This window comes from Fringilla coelebs (genome assembly GCF_963513975.1).
Source record: "Fringilla coelebs genome assembly, chromosome: 13".
Taxonomy (NCBI): domain Eukaryota; kingdom Metazoa; phylum Chordata; class Aves; order Passeriformes; family Fringillidae; genus Fringilla; species Fringilla coelebs.
The window spans coordinates 20,560,965-20,582,497 of record NC_140039.1 but is presented as its reverse complement, the minus strand read 5'-3'; the positions used below and the strand labels follow the sequence as shown (position 1 = coordinate 20,582,497).

The 21,533-nt window shown below is 46.2% G+C and overlaps 1 protein-coding gene across 1 annotated transcript in view; it reads right to left on the bottom strand.

Annotated features, from left to right (window-relative positions):
* LOC311158757 (contactin-4) overlaps positions 1–21,533 on the bottom strand; it is a 259,902-nt gene that overhangs the window by 36,752 nt on the left and 201,617 nt on the right. Inside the window, exons 10-12 of the mRNA XM_084214354.1 lie at positions 15,995–16,131; positions 14,082–14,211; positions 9,922–10,072 (exon numbers count right to left, since the gene is read on the bottom strand). Coding sequence (XP_084070480.1) covers positions 9,922–10,072; positions 14,082–14,211; positions 15,995–16,131 — 418 coding nt within the window. The remainder of the gene's footprint in view (positions 1–9,921; positions 10,073–14,081; positions 14,212–15,994; positions 16,132–21,533) is intronic.

Here is a 21,533-nt window from a genome sequence, read left to right as displayed (position 1 = left end):
TGCCCTGAGTCAGTGAACACAGAAAACCTGATTTTGTCCAGTAAATCCCACTGGATCGTGAATGACTTGTGCCCTGTGGAGGCATCACCTAAAGAGACTCCAGAAAAACCTTTCCCCCACCCTAAAATCACCTCTTTTTTTGCAACATTTTTGCCTCCTCAGAATCACACCCTGCAGAACAATCTGCTTTCTCACCTTCAGCCACTGGGACTCCCCACCCTTCACCAACACCATTCCAAACCCTCAGCATCCCCCTCAGCAGGCAGGACTTTCCAGGCTGGGCTTCCTCCTCGTCCTGCCACTCCAGATGTTTCTGAGCAGGGGGAGAAAGGGGCACCAGCACCACCAGGGTGGGACATCAGCCCAGCCTGGGGGCTCACAAAACCAACCTGGGCAAGGAGGGGACACGCTGGGTCTGCTCCACGGTAAATCCAAGGGGAAGGCAGGATGATCCCCTGTGCTGGAGCACCACAAGTTTCCCATTTGAGTTTTCCATTTCCATCCAGACTCCCAGCTGAGTGGACTCTCCTGCTGTGCACGCAGCCTCCCACACACCTGCACCTTCTTGCCCTGCCAGCTGTGCCTCCCCCAGCCCCCCAGAGCTGCTGCAGTGTTTATTTGCTGTCAGGACCTGTCTTTTCATGGTTCACAGAGGAGCCTGAGATAATTTAGAGCCTCTGTCCCAGCCCATTTAATTTAGTGCACGTCTTTCTCTCAGTGAAGGCAGCAGGAGATAACTCCTGCCTTATCCATGACAGCTGACAGGCCTCTTAACAGCAACCCCCTATAATTAATTTTCAGGTAAGAGCTATATTTGCTCTAGATAAACTGAGGCAAAATCCCGTTGCATCGAGTTCAGTAGAGCATCTCCCACTTCCCAATGTGGGAAGCCATTCCCCTTTGTCCTGGCACTGCCTGCCCATGGAAAAAGTCACTCTCCCTCTTTTAGTACTGACTTATCATAAAAACCTGTCAATAGTATTCTAAAGAGAAAGAAAAAAGAGAACACCTTTTGCTCAGATAACTAGTTTGGGTACTATAGCAGTGGCTCCTTTGGAAGCATCCAACAGCACACTGCCACTGAATTCAGCATCAGCTCAAACCAGCCATGGATCTGGCATCCTACGTTTGCCCACAATTTTCTTTTCCCACCAATTGTTTATCTGCAGTGACGGAGCAGTCCAAAGCAGGAATGCTGCATCCAGCCATTATTAATATCTATAAACACAAAAGCTGTGCTTTGTCATCGCCTTCCCTTCAGTCTGTGCATTTTTAAGACGAGTCTGAAGTGACAGGACCTCATCCTGATGGAGCAGGGAGGCAGGAGGAAAGGAAGGGAGCATTTACAGCTATTAGAGACTTCATGTAGATTGTTCAGAGATGCCTGGAGTAATAACTCAAATACAAAAATATCCCTATGTTATCTAAGAAGAACAGTTCTCTGGAAAATATCTTTCTTTAGGGATGCTGATAACGGGAGGAAACAAATGAAAACCAAACACAGGAACTGTGAGGGACCCTGAAGGGAGCGAGGGGGCTGTGGAGAATTTCAAATAATAGAAACCTTTTTTGCCTTCTCTCTCCAAGCACTCCTTTTTTTTTACTACACACAAAATTAAAATAAATACAGTCAGAAAGCCCATGCTATCCAAGTAAATATTTGAGCAAGGAGATTTGAGTAAAGCAAAGCTTTGTTTTTACCACAGCTTTCATTCCTGAGACGTGAGGCAGTGACAATTGGATACGGGAGGATTCTGCAAGTCCAGAAGGGTGTGATGGTGCAAAGAGCCAATTTTCCATGGATTTTGGTGGGGAATGAAGACCATCCCCCAGGGAATTGGCCCTTTTGACACAGCCCCTCCAGCTGGCAGTTCATTTTGCAGACTAAGCTGACTGATAAACCATGAACGCCGCGATGGCACCACGAGGGACAGGCGCGCTCCACTCTCCAAACAAAAGGCTCAGCACCTGGACCCGCTCTTCTGGTGGCAGTGGAGGGGCAAAACACACTGAGAAGCACTTCATGAAAAGCTGAGCCCTCCCTTTCTGCACAATTAGCCAGCAGAGACACAGCTCTCCACACGCGTCCTGCTGCGCTCGCAAGCGAGCAAAATCCTGTCTGGGCAGCAGCAGGGCTGCAAAGCCACTCCTGCCTTCACTCTAGCTAATGTGCACTGAAATATCTGCTGTGCTCATTCTTCCAGGGCACTGGCTAGAGCCCAAGGCATGGGAATTAAATGACTTCTAGTCCACAGAGAGGGACAGTGGAAATCCAAGGAATTGTGTTTGGAGCGCAGCATCCAGCCGCCTATGCCAACGACGCGCTCCTGAAAAGGACAAGCCAGCACCCTCTGCCTACAGCAAACACTGTGGAGGTTTGTAGAGCATGACAACCAAAGTGAACTCCACTGGAGCTCGTAAAAATTATTCTCTTATGAGAAAAAAAACATCCATGCAAGATTTTCAGTGCATCAGCTGCTGACACAAAGCGTTTCTGGGAGCGTTTGTGAGATCGGAGCAGAGGCAGCAAATGCATTCTCAGCTTATTTGTTCCAGCTGATACCACCCGAATTCAAGCCCAAAGGCACAGCCTTTCAAAGATAACACATCTTTCCCTCAGGTTCCAACAAAAAAATGCCCAAAGTACAAAGAGAAATTACGGACTCAGCTTGTAATGGACATTAACAGGTCTGTGAGGTCCAGGGACACATTTACATCACTTCAATGATGCTTGAATAGCCATCAAAAATATCACCAAGTCTGAAATGTTCATTAGGAATCCTTCTTCCCCTTTAGACATGCAATGATTTCTTTGGATTCTAAAAGTGCATCTCAAAGTATGGCCCTAACTGTAAAATCATTGCCTGCTTGCTCTTCACATAAAAACACCCACAAGAAGAAACATCTGATAATAATTTTTTTCTTCAAAATGCTGCAGACATACTAAAATCATTCCCAGCTGGAGGACAAGCAGGAAGCTGCACATCAGCTCCCAGCTGCATTCAGGGGGCTGATGATAGGCATTTCTTTGGGGAGCAGTGGCTGCAGGGTGTGCTCACCACAGAGCAAAACCTGTCCTGCTCCCTCCTCCTGTGGGCAGGGACCAGCTCCTTTCTGGAGCAGCTTTAACAGAGGGAGGAACCACTTGTAGCTATGTGTTCAGCACCCAGAGAGGAATTTAATAACCATAAAACCATGAGAGACCTCAAGCAGGAACAGCAGCCAGTGACACATTTCTTTTAAGGATGTCAACATGGGACACGTCTGGCTGCGATCCATAGGTTGGATGCCTCAAGGACAAAGCTCTGGATCCTCCACCCCCTCTGCAAGCAGAGCTCTGATTTTAAAATGAATCCACAAGCACCAAGGTGAAAGCCTGATGATTTTTCTTGGCCCCTTGTGGCAGGTTTCTCTTAAGGATATCTTCATCCTGCTTTTAGGGATGTCAGCACGGGACACGTCTGGCTGCACTCCACAGGTCAGATGCCTCTGGGACAGAGCTCTGGATCCTTCACCCTCTCCACCCCTGCAGGCAGAGCTCTGCTTTTAAAATGAAGACACAAGCACCAGGTGAAAGCCTGCAGATTTCTCTTGGCCCCCTGTGACACATTTCTCCTGAGGATATCTTCATCCTGCTTTTAACAGGACACATCTCCTGCGCTCTGGAGCTCGGATGCTCTGGGACAGAGCTCTGGATCCTTCACCCTCTCCCCCTCTGCAAGCAGAGCTCTTAAAATTTTTAAGAGCTTTAAAAATTAACACACAAGCACCAGGTGAAAGCCCTTTGACTTCTCTTGAGCCCTTGGGGCACAGCAGCCCCGGGGGTTCGGGCACAGCCCGGTTCTGCGGCGGCTCCAGCAGCAGCACAGGCAGCAGCGATGTCCTACACGTGTCCCACGGAGCCCTACAACAACACCACGCTGCAAACGATCTGCTGGGGAGACAGGAACAGATTGCTGATGTTGCAGGAGGCTGTGGCACGGCATGAGGGACGGGAATGATCCAGCTGGAGCTTGGCAGAGGCTGGGGCTGCGCTCGGCAGAGCAGGCAGCAGTTTGTGGCTGCAAACTGAAATCAGCTCCTGCTTCTGCAGAGCAGATGGGGGAAATGGAAATTTTAGGGATCAGCCTAATTATTGATGCACACAAAATAAACCAGCACCAAACCTGGATTCTACACAAGTCTCTAATCCTTCTCTGGTAAGCGTTAGCTGGAAACATTTATAAATAATAAAATAATTTTTAGGTAATGCCCTCTAAGAACACTGAGTCCAACTGTTAACCCAGCACTGCCAAGGCCACCACTGGCCCCTGTCCCCAAGTGCCACATCCTTTTAATCCTCCAGGGATGGGGACTCCACCACTGCCCTGGGCTGGACAGCCCTTTCAGTGCTAAAACCTGGTGTGATCATAGAATGGGCATGGGCTGGGCTGGGAGGGACCCCAAAGGCAGGGGCACCTTCCATAGACCAGGCTGCTCCAAATCCCAATCCAGCCTGGCCTTGGACACTTCCAGATCAGCACAGAGCCAAAACCAGCTCCTGCTGAACAGGAGGCCATGCAGGACAATGGCTTTCCAAGACTTCTGACCACCAAACCCAGTGGCTTCCTGGTTCATTTTATTCTCTTTCTGCAGCAAATTGGTTAAAATAAGTGGACAAGTCAGTTGTTTCAGATGTTGCAATGAAGTGAAGCCATCTCTGCCACGGTCTGTGCAAAGTGAGATGAATGATGGACAAACTTCAGAAAGCCATTTGCAGGGTGTCATTTTTCATTTTGCCTGGGCAGGATGTAATGAAAACCCGACAAGTTATTGATGGTTTGGTTACCTGTCTGCCTTCAAGAAATTGCACAGGTACTTTATGTAAAAAAAAAAAAAAAAAATACAAAGAGTCAACACAATTAATGTGAAGCAATGATGGGAAGCATCCTTTGAGGTTTTCTTTTCTGCTGAAGTGTCACTAGGCTGTGTGTCCAAAAGACACTGCTGGCAATTCATCTCTCAAGTAATCAGGATAAAAATATCACCATGGTTTGTACCCTGGCACCAGCCTGAGAAAGATGTGCTGTCTGTCCTCTTGCCATTTTCTTTCTGGCTGTTTAAAGTAATTAAGCACTAATTAGGAAGTTTGAGGCAACAAATATAAAACTGGAATTTATACAACTTTTTGTACTCAAGACATGCTGGAAGAATGGGAGAGAAGCTTTTCTTGTTCAATTTTACCATTTTGCCTCCTCAAAATGATGGAGGATATGCTATGGATATGTTAAAATTCCTGTTATAAAATAATATCTGTAGGAGGGGGCCCATAACTGGACAGCCTTGGTGAGGAGGATGTGAACTCTGGAGAAAACCATGGCTGAACTCTTTCAGGGAGACAAAACTTACTGGACAGCTAGCCCTCACCTTCTGTTCAGGACACAATTCCCACATCCCTGGAAATGTCCAAGGCCAGGCTGGATGGGGTTTGGAGCACCCAGGTGTCCCTGCCCATGGCATCCACACCAGGGTGAGTTTTAAGGTCTCTTCCAAACCAAACCATTCTGGGATTCACAACTTTGCAAACCAAATTATCCTCCCGGACTGTCCTGACTCCTGGTTGTGGTGGAGAGAACAGTGAAATACCTGGGAAAGTCTGGACTCAAATGACTGAAATCTGGGAGCAGAGCAGCCAGTCAGGGGGACAAATCACAGCAGCTGTCAGGGGGTGCAGTTCTGTGTCCCCAGTGTGAGTGCCAGGCACTCCTCACACATCCAGACACTTCCATGGCTCAGCTGGCTGGGAAACGGCACCATGTGCTGCTTTCCTGTGCTTTTGTGGCTTCCAGCTCCAAAAAACAACAACATTCCTGCTGTAAGCACCGTGGCTGTGCTTACAGCAGGTCCCAGAGCTTGTCAGCACTGCCAGACAATGGGAGCAGCTGGGAGGGTTTCCAGGAGGATCCTGGAGTATCTGGGTCAGATCCTGCTCTAACAAAGTGCACCAAGAGGGCCCCTCTGCACAGAAACTTGTTTAATTAAGATAACAGATGTTGCTACTTCACAACTCATAGGGAATGGTTATTTAATTGGACACTTTCATATTTTTTGCTACCAGCTCAGACCATCATTTGGTTTTTTATGCATTTCTTTCCTTACAATTAAACTGTATAAACAATGCAGGTGCTGTACATCCCTGGAAAGGAAACAGCTCTAATGATGTGGGGGTTTTACATGAAGGAGAAGGAGAGAAGAGCAATTTGTTTTGGGCCTTAAAAGTACAATTATTTTTCTGTCCCAGCCTGAGCACATGTCTGGTGGCAGGGTAAGTATGACTTCCAATAGCTCCAGGAGAACATTAGGATGTTGTGTTCATATTTTAAGTAAAAGTTTTTTTGCTTTTCCTGCACTCTTTTTGCTGTTGGGGAGCCAAGGAGAAGGGGAAGAGTGGGAAGCTGTGGAGGAACAAGAGAAATGTGAATCTGCTCTTGAGCCACACAATGCTACAGCTTCACCTCTGGGAAATGTCTCACTCTGGGAGGAATAATAAATGGAATTATTGCCACTTTGGCATGAAAAATAAAAACCCCTTTGCCTAGGCCCAAAACAAGACCTGAGAGAAGAGGGAAGCCTGGCAGGGGAAGCGATGCAGACCCTGTGCATCCATATCTGTGCTAGAGCTGTTCCTATATAAAATTTACCTTCTGGAGTCAGCCCCCAACATCATTTTGACTCAGTGGGGCCTCCAAGGCAGGATTTCCATTATTATGGAGATGAAGTGCCTTTAATGACTGCAATAATATAATTGTACCCCAGGGCAGAATTCCTAATAACACAATTGCACAGTTCTCAACCACCAGTAAGAGATGCCCTGAGGCAATGGGATTCATTAGAGGTGCAGCACACACTACCTCAGCCTCCAGAGAAGAAAGTGAAACCTAAAAACCTAAACCCATAAAGCCCTTTTATTTTTTTTTTTTTCCCATCGTGGTAGTCTCTGCTCTGGGGGCAAACACTGAAGAACACTCTTTGTTTTGCCTCCTGGACAGCAGGAGCCTCCAGAGCTGGAGTTTCAGCAGCAAAAGCCATGCAGAGTGTCTCCAGCAAGGAACTGAACACCACACAGCAGCTGAAAAGCCCCAGTCTGCAGGGATTGCCATGGCAGCCACCAGGCTGAGCATCAGCATTCAATCCAGCACTGCCACGGTGCTGCTTTAACTCCACCTGGAATTGGAAGGATCATCTCTATTGATTAACCCCCACGTGATCAGCCTGCAGGCTGGGGAAGGATCCAGATGTTCAGGTGCCTCTCTGGCACTCACAGGACCCTTTAATGTCACTTTAAGCAGAGATTTCATTGAAGTTTCTTCTCCCATGCCTGTCTAAAAGTTCTGTGTCCTGTCCTAGATGAAGAGATTGCAGCAGCAGCTTTTCCTGGCATCTTCCTTCCTGGATTTCAACAGATTCTTTTCCAACAGCCAAGAAAGCTCTTGTTTGAAGACCTTGCACAACTGGGGGTGTAGGGAGATACTGGAACTGAACTCCAGGCACTGCTGCTGTGCCCTGGGACTGTGGGGGGCAGATGACATTTCAGCAAGCACAGGAAGCAGAGATACAGCAGGATTAAGCAGAAATACAGCAGGATTAGGCAGAAATACAGCAGGATTCAGGAGGGCCCAGGCACTTGGCCCCTCCTGCCCATGAAGGTAGGCAGAGCTGATGAGCAATGCCACAGCAGACAGTGCCATTCCCTAATTGTGCATTTCACACAGTCCCCAGGTCCAGGCTGCAGGTGGATAATGCAGTGGGGAGGATTCAGCAGCCTCATCCCCCAGGAGACACAGCCCAGTGTGTGTCAGAGCAGAGCAGGTCCCTGTGCTGTGTCCCACACTGTGCCAGGTGATCCCTGCTGGAGGATCCCTGGCTGGGAAACCCCTGGGCTGAAGGAGCTCAGGATTTCACACCTGCTTGGGCACATTTCACACCTGGTTTGCCATGCAGGGCTGGGTGCCCAGGTGGGAGGCTCCTGGTGTGGCTCAGCAGGGGCAGGAGGAGCCTGGCACTGCCAGGAGAGCCCCCAGCACACCTGGCTGGGTTTGCCCTGAGCCCAGGGTGTGCCCACCACCCTCCTGCCACCCTGCCCAACCCTGCTGGGCAGTCCCACTCCTGAATTAAAATGGGGAGCAGGAACTGTGCTGTGCCGAGGGGAACAGCCTCAGAGCAAGCAGCACATCCAGCCTGTGCCATGGGGACAGGGAGGGGACATTGTGGGGCTGACACTGCAAAGATTCCAGCCCCAAACACTGCAAAGACTCCAGCCCCAAACACGGCAAAGCTCCCAGCCCCAAACACTGCAAAGCTCCCAGCCCCAAACACTGCAAAGATCACAGCCCCAAACACTGCAAAGCCAGCCCCAAACACTGCAAAGCTCCCAGCCCCAAACACTGCAAAGCTCCCAGCCCCAAACACTCCAAAGCTCCCAGCCCCAAACATTCCAAAGCTCCCAGCCCCAAACATTCCAAAGCTCCCAGCCCCAAACATTCCAAAGTTCCCAGTCCCAAACACTCCAAAGTTCCCAGTCCCAAACACTGCAAAGCTCCCAGCCCCAAACATTCCAAAGCTCCCAGCCCCAAACACCCCAAAGCTCCCAGCCCCAAACACTCCAAAGATCCCAGCCCCAAACATTCCAAAGCTCCCAGCCCCAAACACTGCAAAGCTCCCAGCCCCAAACACTCCAAAGCTCCCAGCCCCAAACACTGCAAAGCTCCCAGCCCCAAACACTCCAAAGCTCCCAGCCCCAAACATTCCAAAGCTCCCAGCCCCAAACACTCCAAAGCTCCCAGCCCCAAACACTCCCACCCTTCCAGCCCCAACCACTCCACCTTTGGTGCCCCCCTCCCCAGGAGAGCAGGTTATTTCAGTTTTAAAAATCAATACCCCTGGATCCATGACAGCTCTGACCTCAGCCCTCTGTGCCCTACCTGCTAAGGGAAGCTTTGTGGCATCGATCACCAACTCCTTTCATGCCCAGGGGTGAAGCAAACAGCCCACAGAAAACAGCTTGGGAAGGGCAGGAAAAGCAGCCAAAGCTCTCAGAAACTGGGGGTTCAGTACTTGAGTCATCTGGCTCTACATGGACTGCAGCTCTCTGCACACCCAGACACACCACCCCAGTCTCTGTGATGGACATCACAGGCTGGGGGGAGCAAGATGAGACTTTCCAAGGTAAAAGAACAGCTCTAACAGATTGAAGCTTTTAAAGATAACAGTTTCCTACAATTTCTGGCTTTTTGACCTTTACTAATAGGACAGGACTCTCCTCATCAATCCTAGGGCCACATCGTGTTTTGGAGGAGTGTCAAGGACAGTTTTCCTGCTCTCAGGTGCTGTGCAGGTGGCACAACCACACCTCTACACAGCCAACAACAAATAAATCAATCAACACCACAGAGGAGGATCTGAGAAGCTGGGTTTTGAGTAAAATTAAAAAATGAACAAAAAATTATTTGGCCAGTCTGAGAAAGCCACCTTAAAGTCAGACAACAGAAGTGTCAAATTAATTACTGCCCCCAAATAATTCCTGTTTGCAGGACACTGAGTAATGTACCAGAGCTGTGCAATTTGCAGTGGAGGCTTTTATTTCCTTGGAATCTATTTTTTTTTTAAACAATGGTTATTTAGAGCACTGCAGAGGCAAAATATTTGGTTTATTTGGAGTGCATTTTTATCAGCTTCTTGGCAGGGATGATTTAATAGCAGACAGAGATGGGATGGGCACCATGGGAGTAGGAATCTCACTTCCAGCTCCTTGGGATTGAACACAGGCTGTCTCCTCATGTATTTGCAAGTCAATTTTGCAAAGCTATTAATGACAAATTTAGCTTTGATTGCTGAAAGTCCCTGGGTTAGTTAATGAAAGAAATGGTTGCTTTAAGACATTACCTCTCATTTTCTCTTAGGATGTCTTTTCCTTTCTTCCAAGAATAAGTAGGTCTGGGGGAGGCTTTGGGCTTGCACTCAATGATGACTTCACCACCCACTTTCACAAGAGTTAACTTCTTCAGCAGCGCTTTGGAAAAGTCTGGCCCGATGGCTGAAAGCAAAATCAACACAAACCAGATCAGAATTCCCTCAGGAAAAACCAAAAGCAGACTCATTTCAACTTTACAAAATTCCAGGGTTGTTTCTCACTTGCAATTCCTAAATGATTGGACTTTATGAACTAGTGAAGTCTGGATGGGGTAAAAAGACACCTGAGTGCTTCTTTCACTGCAAAAAATACCTGATTTGTTTAAAAATGTGTGTTCAGCTAAAAACCTGAGAAACCAGTAACCCCACCATGCACATCTTACTGGGACAGCACCCCTAGGAACCTCGTGCACGAGGAGTAGAATGTATTTCCTTTTTCTGTGTCAGGATCATCCTTCTGTCAGGCAGGGAAGTTCTCACAAACACAGAACCCATCTAATTCATCAGAAATGTTAATATTTCCAGAAAGGCTGACACTTTTATGCTTCCTATTCATAATTATTGCATGAACTGGGTTATTTATTTAAATTCTATAAAGGTGGGAGACACTGACACAGCCAGGTCCTGAACCAAGCAACACAAGGCAAGAGTTGTTGGCTCCAGGGCACAAAGAATCACCTTTTCCTGCCCCCAGGGCACACTGCTGTGTTTTGAGACAAAATCTCAGATATCCACTGAAGTGACCCCCAAAGCCTTGCAGCCTCTCTGCAGAACAATGAGATGCCTTGGCTTCTGATTCCTGCCCCCAAGGCTTTGTAATGATCCCTTTGCTGGGCTCTGAGGCAGCTCTGGCACTGAAATTCCCCAGGACAACCAGGAGTTTCATTGATATCAAACAGGACCATTCATTTTTTAATGTAGAGAGCTCAGAGCAGAAGGTGAGGCAGCTGAAGGGCTTTAGGAACAACTCCTGCTGACAGGAGCTTGGCTTTCTGTTGGAGCCGTGGCAGCAATGTTTTCCCTCTCCATCCTCCCTGCTGATTCCTTGGGTCCCTGCTGCTCCATCCCTGCATCCCCCTGCCTGCTCCATCCCTGCATCCCTTGGCTCTCTGCCCTCTTCTTGGCTCCCTTTTTCTGCCCCTGGGAGATCAGGGTTGAGTTCTCCCTGCTCTGCATCACCTCAGTGCCCCAAGGCAGGATCCAAAGCTCACCTGCAGCACCTGGGAGACAAAACCCCACAAATTCTCTTTTCTCAGGGCACCTCATCTGCCTCAGCTCTTTTGGCTGTCATTCCTGCTGTCAATAAGGTGAATAAAGCACAATCCCATGCTGAAAATGGGATGGGCTTCATGATCCAACAGTGCTCCAAGTTCCTGCATCAGAGTTTTTTGTTTTCCACATCTAATCACAGGCAGGGCCTTAATTCTGGCCCTCAGAAACACAGGTATGATATTAAATGCTATAAAAGAGCCCTGAAACCAGCACTGGCTTTGTAAAACACTCCAGAATTAAAGGAGACATCATGAGGACACTTCCCACCAATGCACTCAGAACCAAATGCATTATTATTTATATCATTATTAATATATCATCAATTATGAAACTAATTTCTCAGATGATTGTCCCAAATTTATAAGCAAAAGAGATTTTTTTGAATAATCCTGTTACTCCCATCTCTGTAATAAACAGTTTAGACTGGTTTTTTGTGAGTCATTTGCTCACTGTGGTTTTATTCTGTGACGTTCAAAACGTCGTCATTTGACATTTAGAAACTCTGGGCTCATTTCTCAGCACTGCCACAACTTCCCTGTGCCACTTCAGGAGATATGAATTTAATTTATTCACACCTTTTGTTTGTCAAGCAGGGATTTTAATGACCTTTCTTTCCCACTCTAGGCCCACATTTCATTTTTCCAATTTGTTTTTTAAACATTTAGCCTGAAAATTCTGTAAGACAAGACTGCATCTCAGTCTTTTACAATGTCCAGCACCACTGGATTCTGCTTTTACTTAAAGACTCCAGGCAAGATAATTGGCAATAATAATTGAGAAGAATCACTGTGAGAAAAGCTGGGTCTGTAATTTTCCATTTCTCTCTTTCACTTAATTTTGGTGTAAGTCTCACTTGAGGTGATTAAACACCACCAGTAGCAAGTGCTTAACTTCAGGACCTTTTAAAACAACCATTTTAACACTCAGATCTGGTTAAAAGCTAAAATTTCCCAGGGATGGCTCAGAATGTTGCCCTGCTTTGAAACTCCAGTGAAAAGGCAAACCTGCTGCTTTCCTTTCAAAATGTGCCAAGTTAAATCACAGATGCACAGGAATTTATCTGCAGGACACCATTTGGGTGCTTTTCCTGTGACAGACAGAAGCAGAGCTGCAGAACCCAAGTGAGAAATTGGCCAAATAAATATTCCTTGCCAGGTTTCTCAGACCAGACCCTCCAAAATTTGTTTTTTTGTGCGGACACGAGGAGCTGCTGGGCACAGGGACACCCTGGGAGCCCCCACCAACAAGGATTAAATCTCTCTCCTCTGAAAAGATCTTCCTCCTTCCCCAAGGTACATTTTTACCAGTTTTTAAATAGACAAGAAAAGCATCAGTGGGTTTATTTCGATTTCTTTCATGTCCAATAAATCTCAGCATTGTGAAGTCTAATTTATTGAGCATTATCGTACCTTTCTCCAACAGCAACACACACAATCCTTCAAATGAATTTTTTTTCTATGCAGGCATCTATCACTGATGATAAAAAATGACCAATAATTGAAAATCCCATAGCTGCAAAAACCCTCATGCTTTGTTCCTCAGGATAAATCAGAGAATGCTGCTACTGAACTTTTGGGTTGAGAGCAATGAAATTGTTATTTTGTAATCAGGAATTGTGTTTAACCCTTTGAAACTACATCCCTGTGCTGAGCAGGGCTGCCTCTCATTCAAGGACATGGTTTGGAATTGAGTTTCAGCCTGGCAGGGACCCTGGGATGCTCCCACCCCATCCCTGCTCACCCAGGAGCAGCCACGGGAGTTGCCCAGGGCTGTGGCCAGTTGGATGTTGAGCATCTCCAAGAACAGGGATGCCACAATATCTCTGGCCAATTTGTTCTAGTGTCCAACCAACCTCAAAATAAAGTTTTTCTAAGTTTAAGGGGCATTTCCAGGGTTTCAGTTTGTGGCCATTGCCTCCTGTCCTGAGAAGATCCTGGCTCTGTAATCTCTGCTCCCTCCCCTCAGGTGTTTCCCCACTTGGATTCACATGAGCTTCTCCTGGTTTTATCTGGGAGGAGCAGGGCAGCTGTGCCCAGAACTGTGGGGTGGAAGAAGCTTTTCTTTGGGATGGGGGAACTTTGTTTGCTGAAAGGTCTCTTCAGACGGGAGGTTTGTCACCGTGTCCTGAGCAGAGTTACCTCTGCAGCCAGGACTGGATGTTCTGAATGGCAACGCTCAGGCTTCTCCAGAAAGAGCTTTAACCAGCAGGAGAGGGAATGCACCTGCCAGCTCCTGGAGGAATGTGGGATGAAGTAAAAAACATCTGTTCTCTGCTCTCCACTGCCTCAAGCTTGCATTTCACACCTTCCTTAGAAGCAAACCGCCAAAGATCCCCTTGTGCTTCAGAAACAAACCACCAAAGAAAGATCCCTTCTGCTTCAGCTGCTGCACCTGGGCAGGGCTGGCTGTGGCTTTGGGAGGCTGGTGTTAGCGTTCAGGAACACATAATCACGAGAATGATTCTATGCAGGTGCTTTTATTGAAGAGCTCTGGGTGTCAGGGGTACAAACCCTAATCTGACTCAGACCATACAGTCGAGATGAACATGTTTTATATTCTATCGTTATAGAACTTTCATGTTAATTATTAAACTTATATTGTTCTATTGTATACATAGATTTCAGCTAAGCAAAGCCCCCTGTAAATTTCCAACATAGTTTCTCATGATTCTTCTTATGGTTATATAATAATTATATTTAATTACTCAACAATCATCGCATCTAACAATTATATCATTTATCATACTGCTTACGCAGGTGCAGTTGATCTGGGAAAACACGAAGCCTCCCATTTTCAGATTCTATCTTTAACATTTTCCAGGCCTCCACTATCCCTGGCAGTGCTGGGGGATGTGGACTCACCTATGACACTGAGCTCTGCGCTGGCAAAGATGACGCCGTGCCTGTTCTCCGCCACGCACTGGTACATGCCCGCGTCCGAGAGACTCACGTTGGCGATGGTCAGAGAGCCCTGCTCCAGCTGCACCCTGCCCTGGGGACAGCAAAACAAACTCCAAAATCAACGAGAACGCCAGCGAGCCTCCTCAGAACCTCCCCAGAGGTTGTCCTGCTGTGTTTTGTGGCAAGGTGGACCAAAGGAAGCAGCGGGAACGGGAGGAATTTGCATGCTGCGATTTATCTGTCTGCCAGCCAAATTTATGTCAGGCTAGAGACTAAATGGTGAAACCAATATAGGAGTTGGTAAATGCAATTTCAATTGGAGGACCTTCCCTTGACCCCTCATTGATTTAATACCCAAAGCATTTAGATTAATATCCCTTTCGAGGAGATAAGCTTGAGGCAAGAAATGCACTTCTGTTCCACAGTGGCACATCACAGCCAAGCCCATCCTGAGAAACATTTTAAACAATGGTATTTCCATGGAATCACAGAGTCTTTAAGGTTGGAAAAGACCTCCAGGATTACTGTGTCCAACCTTTGACCAAAAACCACCATAACAACTGAACCGTAGCACATACAGGTGTTTCTTGGACACCTCCAGGAATGGGGACTCCACACCTCCCTGGGCAGTTCCAATGGAGAAATTCACCCTTTCCATGGAGAAATTCCTCCTGATTTCCAACCTGACCCTCCCCTGGCACAGCTTGAGGCCATTTTGAGTGTATATGGCAATGCAGGCTGCTAAGACTCTTTGCCATCTCAGCCAGCACAGACAGAAACATTTAAAATCTTCTGCAGTTTACTGAAAACAATGTAAATGCTAATAATTTAATGATCCTTTACTTCATATCAGCCACTAACGTGATTTAAGAACAAGACCATCTGCCAGTGACCAGCGTGAAGCAACCAGAATTAGTGTGTGGAGTGAAAGACCAGGCTATCATTTGTCAGCCTGAGGATATGGAGCTCGAGTTATCAATTCTAATAAGTACAGCAAAGTGTTCCCTCCCTCCCCAGGAGTTTGACATTTACCAAAAAAAAAAAAAAAAAAAAATCTAAAATAAAGAGCTATTGGTTTTCTACTCGGCCTTAGGGCAGAAATTTAATGTTTGTGCAATTTTTATCAGGGTTTGATCAAATCGGGGCTGCCATGTTCTTTCACGGTAAGTGAAGGGGAAAAAGTGCCGTGAAACCAAAGCTTTGGTGACTTGGCTGAGTTTGTGGTGACAAGGTGGGACCATGGACTGGGTGATCACCCTGCAGGAGAGGCTGTGCTGGTGGGAGGGGTGTAATTCCCCAGCTCCTGCACAGGGACACAGCCCAGCAGGAGGAGTGGGAACACCATTAAACACCAGCAGGAACCCCGAGGTTTCATTATCACTTAAGTTCACCTAAACATCATAAATTAAAATAATTACTTTGGAGTAATCATTCTCTGGTGACACATTCCAAAACCCCATTCAGCCATTCCTCCTTCTTTCCAGCCTTAGGTTTGCATCGTGGATCCTTCATTTTGGGGAGGAACTCTGAATGTAGAGCTGTGGTGTGTCCTGCTTGTCCCTGGCAGCAGCAGGGAGCTGCCACCAGGCATGGCAAGGAACAGGGGATTTTCTGTGAGGGTGGGGAGGGCCTGGGTGCCCAGAGCAGCTGTGGCTGCCCCTGGATCCCTGGAAGTGTCCAAGGCCAGGCTGGACAAGGCTTGGAGCAGGGGGTGGAACGAGATGATCTCGAAGGTCCCATCCAACCCAAACCATCCTGCGATTCCAGGGCACCCCCATCCTCCCCACCCCAAATCAACCACGCACAGACCAGACAGCTGGCAGAGCACCCCAGCACCCCCAGCTCCATTCCTGGGGGGTTCCAGCTGTGCCTACCTGTGGCAGCAGGGGCTCCCCGTCCTTGAGCCAGCGGTAGGAGGGCTTGGGGCGGCCGCTGGCGCGGCACTCCCAGGACACGCGCTCCTCGATGGCCACGCGCACGTCACGGATCTGCTGCGTCCAGCTGGGCTGGGCTGCAAGGCAAGCAGGGAGGGAAGCCTGGGAGCAGCACCTCTGTGCTGCCCAACAAACCTTTCTTCCCTTAGCAGAGCGTATTGAAAACGTTGGGGTTTCAGCTTTTCTATTTTTCATATATTTGTGTGTAACTCCAAACCCCACACACAGTGGGAGCTGCTGCTTCCCCACTTGGGGCAGACACAACAATTCCTCTCCAGGCCTGGCAGCCAAGGACACCTCACTGCCCCAGGGCTGAGATGGGAACAAAAGTGAGTTGGGGGAGCAAACCTGGGGTCAATGACTTCATTACCTGGAGCTGTAATTGGGTGATTAACCCCAATATGCAAATGGACCAAACTTATCAAAGTGTGCAAACCCTGACCCATCATCCATTTTTGGGTGCAGACCCTGGGGGGCTTTGTCCACCCAAAATTTAGCCCTTCAATAAATAGAACAGCTTTTTATTGCCTTAATTCTGCCTGGCCTCTGGTTTTAGGTAGCCCCAAAACAGCATCATAAGAACTGCTAAAGATTACTGTTCTTCCTTGAGTCCGGTGCTGCTTTCTGAAGGTGGCACTGGCCAAGATCAGAAGCTACTTTTATTTTATTTGTAGTAAAAACCCTTAAAGAAAAAGAGTAGCTTCAGAAACCCTGCTCATCCTGCAAAAACAAAGCAGTAGTTACACATCTGGCCTTTCAAATAGAGACATTTTCCTCCTCAGGGTCTCTATAACTTGGGCTTCAAAGCTCTAAAATTTAGCTTCAGACTTCAAAACATGTAATTTAGAACTAGTTCTGCATTGAAATTGAGGTTATTCCAGTCACTCTGCATTGTTACAGGCACTGCTTCAGGTCCAGGCTCTCAGCCTTCTCTTGATTATGGCCAGATCTCCATCTATTGCCACAGGAAAGAAAAATCTTTGGACCCAGTTATTGTATTAATGACTCTGAATAAACCTAGAAAGGCCACAAGCATATATTGGAGACACATTTTGGTAGAATTTGGTGAAAATCAGCACTGGCAGTTTTCAGCCACTTGTGAGATTGTATTTTAACTGTGTTTCACATAATTTTATCAGTTTGTTGGCTTTTTTTTTTAATAGAGTTGGAGTTTATCCAGATTCCACTAAATTCCACTAAAATTGCCACATGGTTTCGAAGATCACCCAAAACCTCAGACTTTCTTAAGAGTTACCTTTTTGTCCAGATATACCTACAGTATACAATACTATATATTTAAGAATTTATCAGTAATAGTATGTTAATATATTATAACCATAATACTATTCAGAAAGTCCCAATAAACATTAGAGTTTTGATTTTTTTAATGGGCATTTGCCCTATTTTGACATGAGAGCATCTGACTTAGCAGGATGGTATTACCAGCAGAGGTCTCCAAGAACCTGATTAATACTTTTCCCTGTGTAATCAGATAAAAGAAAAAAAAATCAAGATTTCTCAAAGCTAGGTAACAACTTTACACATCTCCTTTGGATAGGGACAGGGACCCAGAGATGGGCTTGAAAGGGTAAATTTTAAAATATCACATCAAAATGGCAAATGGATATGATTATACCCAAAAGAGGGGTATGCCTGTGATGATGGGATGCTGGAAATCCAAATTTAGGGAACTCAGGTTGTGTTTCACCCCACTCCTGGCACCCTGAAAGTGCCTACAAAACAGAGATGAGGTGGAGAGTTTCCCACAGCCCCTCAGCTCCAAGGGAATCCCAAAAAACAAATGTGAACTGAGCATCCTGGCAATGCAGAAGGGAAGGGAGAAGTGAGTGGTGTTTATTTCTCTGGCTGCCCCTCCTGCCCCTGTAAAATTTTAAGCTTGTTTATTGTCTGTAAATAGATAGGAAAGGGAAAGCCTTTAAATGGAGGAAGATGAAAGTCAGTTCTGTCATCTGGAGTAAGAACTTGAACAATTCCATTGAGCTGAGCAATTGCAACGGGTTCAGTGGCTCAAGGACATTTGCAAATTACTCATGAATTTACATATTTACTATTCTAACAGCATCTAACTCATCATTTTGAAGGGAATTTTATGCTCCCATGAAAGGAGCTCTATAAAACCCACACACATCCATTTCCCTTTTTTATTTTTTCTGCACTGTTTTACAGATTTCCCACATGAAAACAAAACTAAAAAAAAAAAAAAAAAAAACCCAGACAAAACAACTGGAATTAATCTGCAAATCAAGAAAAGCCATGAATGGTAAGCTGTGCTCTATAACCTGAGTGTGTGCTATGGAAAAACAAAGATAACTCCCGTGGAGAGGAGGACAGAAATTCAGACTTCATCCTTATTTCATACAGACTCCCCAAATAAGGGAAATAACAATTTTCCCCAAATAAGGGAAATGATAATTTTCCCCAAATAAAGGAAATTCTCTCCAAAAGCCATTTTTTTGGGCGGTTTGTGGTTTGTTCATCCCAAATCCTGCCCTGAGTGCTGAGACTGAAACGTGCAGTGCTGGAAGCTACCACCCCAAATTCACATCACCCTTTGGTGCAGCACTCATGAGCCACAGCCACGCCACCCTAACCCCCTCCAGTGACTTGAACTGGCTAAAATTCCCAATTCCAAAGCCATTTATGGGGCAGACAACTCCAGAATGAGCAGCACAGGTCAGAAAATCATCTCAGTGAAAATCTCTGAGAAAATTCAGAATTCATCCTTATTTCATACAGACTCCCCAAATAAGGGAAATAATCAATTTCCCCAAATAAGGGGAACAATCATTTTCCCTAAATAAAGGAAATTCTCTCCAAAAGGCATTTTTTGGGGTGGTTCATCCCAAATCCTGCCCTGAGTGCTGAGACTGAAACGTGCAGTGCTGGAAGCTGCCACCCCAAATTCACATCACCCTTCGGTGCAGCACCCACGAGCCACAGCCACGCCACCCTAACCCCCTCCAGTGATTTCAGCTGGCTAAAATTCCCAATTCCAAAGCCATTTATGGGGCAGACAACTGCAGAATGAGCAGCACAGGTCAGAAAATCATCTCAGTGAAGAGCTCTGAGCCGTTTGTTCAGCAGGAGTTCGTTCTCTGCTGCTCTTTGGGAGTTTTTTCTAATTAGGTCAAGCTCTCCTCTCAACAGTTCAGTGCAGAGAGAAGCTCTTGGCTTCATCTTGGGGAATACTCAGGGGTTGGCTCAGGCTGCAAACATGTGTGAGCCACCAAAGGAGAGTGGCCACAACCTAATGGAATTTGACAGGAGCCCACTGGGGATCAGAGCAAGGTAACAGGACACGAGATTCCAGGCGTGATAATTAAAATAATTCAGATAAGGGGATGAAACCAGCTCCTCTCCACAACATTTTCTGGTGTAGCAACATTCTCAGAGATAATGACAAGGCTGAATTTGGGACTGGTCTAGACAAGAGTCCTTTGGATTGTTTCAGCGGCGCTGACCAAAGAGAAATTATTTTACAGGAGATATTTTGGTTCTGCTTGGAGTACTTAAGATAGTACTGGCCTTGGAAACATCCTGGAGGAAAAATCTGGAAGCTGATTAAGAATTCATCTGAGTTGCAAGCAAAATTCATATGCTAAATCTATAAAGTGAAAGAAAAAGCTTAGAGTTATAAGCACAACTCTTACATAAGGATTGCTTTAAAGAAAAATCTCCCCCTCCTAGGAGATTTCTGGAGTTTGTACTCAGGGGGACTGAAGAAAAGTGATGGAAATAGTGAGAAAAAAACCCTGTTTACCTTTGATCACCTTTCAGTCTTCACCAGCACAAAGTGGGACAGTTAAAACCAGGCGAATAGGAAAATATGCCCAAATATATTCTTACTTCTCTAAGACAAAAAAGTCCAGGGGCAGTCTGTCCTTCACTGTAATAAATTAAAAGGCAAAAGTAGGAACTGGAAATCATGTTCTAAAAGATATTTGAAAGTGAAATTATGTGGCAGGTGATGATGCATCACCTCAGAAATGAGTAACAAACCCCAGAAGTAAAGGAGAAATATGAGAAATAAACCAGAAAAAAACCTGCAGGACTCTGCAATCATCCGTGAGTTCAAAACAACCAAAAGGACTCAAGCAAATGAGGTGCTAATACATATCCAGAATCCAATTCTCAGCTGGTGAGTATTGATTTCAGTGTTCCTAAGCCAATTTCTAGCAGCTGATGACCTGGTGCAGGCTGTGTAATTCATCATTAATGGCAGATGAAAGGCTGAAAGACTTGTCCATTACCATCTCTATTCTAAGGAGATTGAGACTGAGCCCAGGATCAGAGCAGTCTAAAGACCAGAAAGCCAAGTGCAGGAAGTTAAAAAAACCAAAAAAACCAAAAAAACAACCAGATGGGAAAAACAGATGAGTAACTGGGAATAAAGAGGGAAGGCAGTGTGTAAGGCTTGTGCAGATCAGTGCTCGTCCTGCCCCAGCTGGGAACACAGCTCCTGTGCACAGACCCCTCAGATCCTGACTTAATTCCTTCCCAAAGGTCACAGAAACCTCAAGTTACCACTGCTCCTCTCTCTTTCTTTCCTCCCTCTTGACCTCAAAGACTGTTTGAAATCTCTACAACTCCAAGGTGGGCAAATCCCGCACCAAACCAATCTGCTGGAAGGCTGTAACTAGGAATAAATAAATCTGCATTTGGCTGAGTCTTTGGAAACTCTTGTGACTGACCCTACTAACCCAATCTGGAGTTCAATATTAAACACCAGAGGAAAAGAAACAGAGAACAATCTGAAGGAGTTAACCCCACTGATAAAACCACTCCAGTCATCCCTTCCTGCCATTGACCTCCTGTTCCACAAGCTGTTCTGCACCATTTAGAGGATTTTCTCCCCAGTTTTTGTGGGCACAACCACAGGTTCCCATCCTCAGAGGTTTGGTTATTGTCCATCCTGACACTAAACTGCAGCTGCTCAGGGGTGGAAGGGAGGTGTGGGGTGTTCCATGAGCAGCCTTCACATTTCATTTCTATTTGTGTTTCACCCTATTTGTATTTTTGCTTCTCCTGCTGGAGAGATGATTCTCCAAGCAACAATGATAATAACATGAGACTTTTTCTGCATCTCCAAAAATTGGATTTCTCTGGAAGCAGGGCTCCAGCAATCCCTTGGAAAAGGAAAAGCTGAGAAGAAACAATTCTGTGCAGGACTGTGTTCTGTGTTCTTGATGCAAGACCTTCCTTGGGCAGCAAAGAATTCAAAACTCAGAGTTACTCCTCCCTGTACTTTTTACCTGTGTAAAAGGTGACAACATGGTTTTCTAGTGAGTGATGGGGAAGATAATTAATAATAACATAGTAATAATACAATAGTACACTTGTCCTACATACAGGAATTTTCTTGTCTTTTTATCAGTCTGGAAGCTCACTTTATTCAAATTCTCAGCAAATTATTTGTGATTTGGGACCTAAACTGAACAGACATAAAACTGCCTGATGC